Raw genomic sequence first — 7,214 nt, forward strand, 5'->3', positions numbered from 1 at the left:
TATGTGAAAACTTAAGCTCATTACACCCTGTTCAAATAATGATTTGTCTTATTTGCTCATATTAATATCCTAGCTGGTATATTTTGTACTTTCACTCCCATATGGACCCCATTGAAAACAAGATCTCAAGGGGCTGTCCTTAATGAAGTAGAAATTGCAACATTACAACTCAGTGTGGTCTTAAAGAGGGTAACACGGCTCAGCTTTTATCAATGTCTGTGATTGCTGGCTGGTCTATTTATGAAGGCTTGTTAACATATATCCTACAAACACAGAAAGCTCCTAAGCCACTAAAAGTCCTCTTCCCTGCTCTTAGCAGATCTCGCCTTAGGAGCCCTTTTAAGCGCTAGGAATCTTGAGGAATAGCTTTTATATTAACTGGGATTTTCATGTCACTTTTAGGGGAAATTCTAAGAAAACGGCATGACTCTGAGAATTTTCTTAGAATTTGGCCACTAGGAGCCACTTTTTGTACAATAATTCTTTAGGGATACGGGCCCAGGTGTGTAAGTTGATGAAAACATGAGAGTCAGCTGATGGTAATGAGAGGAAGGGATAATGGGTGTGTGGGTGTGTGAAAGGGGAAAGAAAAGAAATGATGTAGCATAACCAGCAGAGGGAGACAAAGGAAAGAAAACACAAGGAAAGAACCAGGATCACGACAAAGACAGTGTATGTAAGGTGTTCACGTCAGCATTTTTTTTTTAAGTCTGTATTCTGTTATATTTTATATCAGTATATCTGTTATAATATATTTGTGAATTTAATAAATCAGTAACAACTTTTTCTTTTGTCTCTGAATTAACAATAATAAAAACACATTTCAATGTTAATAGAGAGATGTTAGTTTATTTCTCAGACTTAGATGTTGTTTTTGCAATCATATTTTGCTTTGTATTTTGTTCAGGATTAAACAGGATGACATAACATTTAGGTGCAAATATGCAGAATAGTAAACCGAAGCTTGAGGCTAAAATGGCAAATATCTCCACAGCCACAGTGAATTTTCCAGGAGAACTGATATAAGCTGGAATAAATGTAATCCATACAGTGCAGAAAATGAGCATACTGAATGTGATGAATTTGGCTTCATTGAAGTTATCAGGCAGTGTGCGAGCCAGAAAAGCTAGAATGCAGCACAAAACAGCCAGTAGACCAATATAACCCAGCACAGCCCAGAATCCTACAGTAGAACCCAGGCTGCACTCAAGAATGATATTTTCCTTATGATATTTCATATTTTTGTGAGGAAATGGAGGGGATATTGTTAACCAAAGAACACAGATAAGAACCTGTATAAGTGTAAAGGCAAGAACACTGAGTCGCTGTTGTGAAGGCCCAAACCATTTCATGACATTACTTCCTGGAAGTGTAGCCTTGAAGGCCATTAACACCACTATTGTTTTCCCTAAAACACAGGAGATACAGAGGACAAAGGTGATCCCAAACGCTGTGTGACGCAACATACAGGACCACTCAGTGGGCTGACCAATGAAAGTAAGTGAACAGAGAAAACACAGAGTCAATGAGAAAAGTAGCAGGAAGCTCAGCTCTGAGTTGTTGGCCTTTACTATGGGGGTGTCCTTCTTGCTGTAAAACAGGATGGCCACCATCGCAGTTAATCCTACTCCAAACATTGAAAAAAAGACTAGCAATATACCCATAACTTCTGTGAATGACAGAAACTCTACAGTTTTTGACACACATTCATTTTTCTCAGCATTAGACCAGTATTCAATTGGACACCGCTTGCAGTTATTTGAATCTGAAAAAAAAAGTTGTAATTACAAGTCAGAAACAAAAGGATAACAATTTCAATAATGAGCTGTAAAAGAACAACCAATCAATTTTCTTTAAACCCGAGGAGGACTGAATATTACCTGTCTCATTGCTGATTTCTCCTTCTGCACATGGAATGCAGTCATAACAGCAGGCAGGTCTACCATTCTGTGCAGCCTTTCTAGTGCCTGGAGGACAACTCTCACTGCACACAGACCTTGGCTTCTGCATCCAAAAAAAAAACAATTTACCTTGATATATTTATACGATTTATAAGATTAATCTCTTACTTATCATGATTACAGAATTTTGTGACTTTGATTCATAGATTATGTATTGTGAATGCTGTGGAAGTGCTATTATAGAAATTGAGCACATTTTTGTCTGCTTGGCATTTTTCTGTCACTTAGTTTAAGATATGTAGTTAAAACATTAATGATAGCTTGTTTCAAACTACATACACAAATTTAATTTGAATATTTTTGTGTTGTGGAATCATATTATATTTACTTAACATTCAATAAGTGCAGAGCTTTCAGAATATGTTTTTATAAATAATTATGTGTCCGTCATGCCTTTCATAAAGATATATAAGTATTTCCTTTTTTGTATTTCGTTTTTCTTATTATGTTTCCTTAGTTTAAAACCCTTAATTGTCACTAGCGGGATGCCTGGTGCTCTTTTTATTGATCACTTTTTTTTCATATTGTATATTTTAATAATCACCATAATTTGAAAGCTTGCAAACTCTAAATTCCTTCTGGAAAAACGGTTTAGAAATTGGACGTTGCATTATCATGCAAACGGTACACAATAAATTCTTTTAGCGGGCTCTTTCCTTTGTGGTGCGGCCTCAGGCTTCATATTACAAAATGTATTTTAACTACTTAATAATCAAAATCTTTTCATATTTCAACAAAACAAATATCGTTGGAAAGGTCGGAGTCTCAAGGTTCTATATTTTGGCTGGTCAGTCTTAGCTGGTTCCTGGAGCGTATTATTACACCGGTGTGATTGACGTGTTGTAAATCCAACAGATCTGATTCTCTGAACTGCAAAACAAACTAAAATGGCCCCGTCCCTTTGTGCATACAGCTCAACTAACGCGATCATTATAAAGATGTTTAAACAACAAAACCCATCCACTTGCACATATTTGACAATCAGAATATCAGTGTTTCATGCTATAGCTAATACATTTGTGAATATTTTCAATAAAAAGGGAAAAATTACATAAAAGCAGATCATCATTCATTCAGCGCTGTGTTGTGGTTGCGCTGTGTCACGTGAAAAGTAATGACGCGTCACCATGGAAACATTAAAGTGACAAGTTCTTACTAACGGTCGCTTTGAAAAACTCACGCTGGGGGTCAGTTAGAATATTTTAAACTTACGTGTGAAAGGGTTAAGTGCAATAATTTGCTGAGTAGCTTTAAAACCAGACCAAACTTTGGCCTATATTCTAAAGCATTCTTGATTTACAGCCATTTAACCCTTTCACACGTAAGTTTAAAATATTCTAACTGACCCCCCAGCGTGAGTTTTTCAAGGCGACCGTTATTTAGAACTTGCCACTTTAATGTTTCCATGGTGACGCGTCATTGCTTGTCACGTGACACAGCACAACCAGAACAGAGCGCGGAATGAATGATGATCTGCTTTTATGTCATTTTTCCTTTTTTATTAAAAATATTCAAAAATGTATTAGCTATATCATGAAACACTGATATTCTGATTGTCAAATATGTGCAAATGTGTGGGTTTTGTTGTTTAGACATCTTTATAACGATCGCGTTAGTTGAGCTGTATGCACAATGGGCGGCGCCATTTTAGTTTCGTTTTCAGTTCAGAGAATCGGGTCTGTTGGATTTATAACTTCAATTCATCCACTTCTCACGAAATACATGATAGTAAATGGCTGGTGAACTGGGAGAAGAATAGGATCAAATGTTAAGCTACTTACACAATGTGTATCTGATATGAATAAAACGTGTCGTCTTATTATAACTGAAAGGATTATTATTGCCGCTTCTATAGACATCTGTGTGTATTTTACAAACTCAAAATCATTGTTTTGCTAGTACATACGTGTATTTAAATGTCTGAAACCTAAAATAAACATTATGTGGCTGAAAACACTCAATAGTTGTGATATATGACAGCACTGAGTGCGTCTGTCTCTGGCTCAGCGCCAGCCAACGCGCGAGAGCAAGTTTGAATTTAGCAGTTGCTGACGTGTGCACTGAACGTTCTAATCACACCGGTGTGATCGTACGCTCAAGGGACCAGCCAATACTGATCACACAACGGTGTGATCGTACGCGTGAAAGGGTAAAGTTTGGATAGTGCATTTTCACATCTATTCTTAATTTTAAACTACTTTTACTACTAGTTCTACTTTTTAAAGGGAGGTGACAGTTTAACAAAGCCTGTTGGACAAACAGATTACTTGCATTTACCTCTATCTGTCCTCCAGCCCATATTATGTTTTCAGTGTTAAGCACAAAGCGCTGGTCAGGGGGCAGTGAGGCATCATAGTATCCCACTGATTTAAACTTTATTGATCCACCTGAGTCCTGCTGCCAATTGACAACTTCATATTGGGCTACTGCGCCACCTGTGCTGTCAAACCACACATGATCTCCCGTCTTTATAGTGAAATTCACCATTTTCAGAGCCTCAACAAGCTAGCGGAAAAAGGAAATGACATTATCACTGAGTCACAATTCACAATTTTAATATATTGTTCTCTCATTTTCCTAATTTTCATTCAAATGTTTTTTTTTTTAATCTTTTACTTGTTGTGGTTGTATTGTGAGGCCTTTTTCACAACCTTCCTGTTCTTTGCACTTAAGTAGACTGTGTAGTGAATGAGCCACAGCATAAACTGCTTTGTAGACGTAGCTTGCATATCTTTGTTCAGGCACATCTTCATTGTAATTTTTTAGCAATAGTAGATCTTCATATTTACTGCAACTTAAGGCATATTGAGAATAATTCCCCTTAGTCTGTGGACATGGAAAGGCTGTATCCCAAAATTCTTTAATGACATAATCTGCAAACCCGGCAATGTCGATTTTTCTCACTGCCAACCCCAGTGACCCTCCAAGCACATGGACACTGTTTGGAGTGATCAAACTCTTTACAGTTATCCATGACTTCACACCAATCATTTGGAGGCCTGTAATGTTCTGAATACTTAACTGATCAACAAGCAAGCCCATTTCAGGAAGTGAAACAAATGCAACAATAACTTTTGCAGTGCTTTTTTTGATCGTGTCTACCACTTTCTTAAGTTTTTCTGGCTCTGTTCGGTAGAATTTTTCAGAGTACTCCACACAAATCCCCTCCTCCTGGGCTATTTTCAGAAAAATGGCCATTCCATAGTTTCCATATTCATTGTCACTGTTCACAGCTCCCAACCAGTACCAGCCTAGGTTCTTGACTATGTATGCAAGTGCTCTGCTCTGGTAGTAATCACTAGCCATAGTCCTGAAGAATGAAGGGTAATATTTCCTGTTACTGAGGCATTCACACGAAGCAGAGTGACTTATCTGAAAAAGAAAGCACAGAAAACATTGATTACACAGTTATTAGTACATTAATCTGTGATGGAGTTAAACATCAAATTGTATTACTCGTTACCACTGGAATCTTAAAAGGTCCTGTAGTTCTAGACAGAATTACTGTTGGAGAAGACTCTGATTCGCCTATAATAGCATGTAAAGGAGACTGTCCATTGCATCTGTGTCCTGGTACAAACTCCTGACCATTCATTAGTCCCATAGTTGCACTCATGATAGACAGTCTTGAACCACAGGTATCATATATTCGATAACCAATAGAAACATTTGGGAGCAAACTTTCACTTCTGTTAATCTCCTCAATGGCAAATATCATGATTTGTGCCAGTCGAAAATCTCTCAGATACACACTGTGAAATTAAACATTAAATGGTGAAAAAACATTATGCTTGAAACGCCATTTTATTAATAAGTTGCTCTTGAAATTAATTGATGATGCATTTTAATTGAGTCTTTTTGTTTTACATACATTATCTTCTCTAATGTTTTAAATATAACAAACCTGGAGCATGATAGTAGCTGAGGTTTTTGCGTAAACTCAAATGAAGGTAATATTTCTATACTGTGGACAGGAAAAAGTCCTCCAATGATTGTGTCTCCATTCTTGGAAAGCAGTGGATACTGAGGATCTCCCATTATTCGGCAAACAGTGTTTCCTGCCTTGGTATGAAGTTGATGGAAGAGCAGGAGTGTGTAAAGAAAGAGAAGCATCCCAAAAATGTAGCTCAACTGTAAATGCCAAGTACATATGACTTGATACAGTATTTGCACTTTTATAGACATAATTAGTATGGATGAATGATTGAGAACATACCAATAATGTTATAAGGCAGGAACATGAATCAGATCAAGAAGGGGTGGAACAAAGTCAAGCTAATTAGTCTTATTTCATACTGTCAGAGGGTAATATATGTGACCTGATCCAGCAAAATGAGTCACAGTGACCCAAATTTAAAAATTGAGATGATATCTTAGTCAAAGTCATACCTTGAATGGTTGTAAAAATATACACATTTGAATTCTGGTCATCTGCCCTTTTTTTCCAATGAAAAACCTAAGAAAATCACTTTTAAAGTTTTTTTGCCAGTTTTTTTGTTGATATCTTTAAAAATCCATTGCATTTTAAAAGATAAACTATTTATTTTATAGCTTAATTTGACCAAATACATTAATATATATATATATATATATATATATATATATATATATATATATATATATATATAAACATATGAAGAGTTCAGATGCAAAAGCCTCTAAATGCCATTTGAAATTTTCTTCAAGAATGTTAATTTTTATCAAGCTTGTATATTTAAGTTCAGTAATTTCACTTAAATGGCAATGAAGATTACCTATGAATTGCCATTTACGTGACATTACTGAATTTAAATATACAAGCTTGATAAAAATGATTATTCTAGAAGAGAATTTCAAATGGCACTTAGAGGCTTTTGCATCTGAACTCTTCATATATATATATAAATGTGATTTAACCAGGCTGAAGCTCAAATTATTTAAGTAATTTGGAATAAATAATTAAAAAGGCACTTTTACAAAAATGTTCTAAAATCAGAAAGATTGAACAGAGGAGCCAGAGATTAATTCACTTTTCATACAGATTTGTCACAGTGTCTGGTTGTGTTTCCTTGTTTGTCCACTAGATGTCCTCCTTCCCCGGTGTCATGTATTTCTGGAACTGCATTTCCCAGCATTCTGTCTGTCACTGTCACTCATCAGTTCATTGCACTCAGCTGTTCCCTGTAATCATTGTTCCCAGCTGTTCTGTGTTAGTCTTGTTAGTTCTGTGTATATATTCCCTGTCTGTGTTAGTTTGTGTACGGATTCGTTGCT

At 36.2% G+C, this 7,214-nt stretch overlaps 1 protein-coding gene across 1 annotated transcript; it reads right to left on the minus strand.

The window, feature by feature from the left end:
- Positions 1-848: 848 nt before the first annotated feature.
- Positions 849-6,074, minus strand: LOC120485910 (extracellular calcium-sensing receptor-like). Its single transcript, XM_039681704.2, has 6 exons — positions 5,866-6,074; positions 5,425-5,713; positions 4,578-5,333; positions 4,239-4,466; positions 1,881-2,004; positions 849-1,765 (listed from the first exon to the last, which is right to left on the minus strand). Exons 1-6 carry the CDS (start codon positions 6,072-6,074, stop codon positions 849-851), a joined length of 2,523 nt encoding a protein of 840 aa, XP_039537638.2.
- Positions 6,075-7,214: the final 1,140 nt, after the last annotated feature.

This window comes from Pimephales promelas, chromosome 10 (assembly GCF_988280905.1).
Source record: "Pimephales promelas chromosome 10, fPimPro1.hap1.1, whole genome shotgun sequence".
Taxonomy (NCBI): domain Eukaryota; kingdom Metazoa; phylum Chordata; class Actinopteri; order Cypriniformes; family Leuciscidae; genus Pimephales; species Pimephales promelas.

Coding starts and splice junctions, on each gene's coding strand:
- LOC120485910 (XM_039681704.2), bottom strand. CDS start 6,074: ATGCTTCTCTTTCTTTACACACTCCTGCTCTTCCATCAACTTCATACC. Junction 5,714..5,865: donor CAGCTACTATCATGCTCCAG/GTTTGTTATATT, acceptor TTAATTTCACAG/TGTGTATCTGAGAGATTTTC. Junction 2,005..4,238: donor GGGCTGGAGGACAGATAGAG/GTAAATGCAAGT, acceptor TTTTGGATGCAG/AAGCCAAGGTCTGTGTGCAG.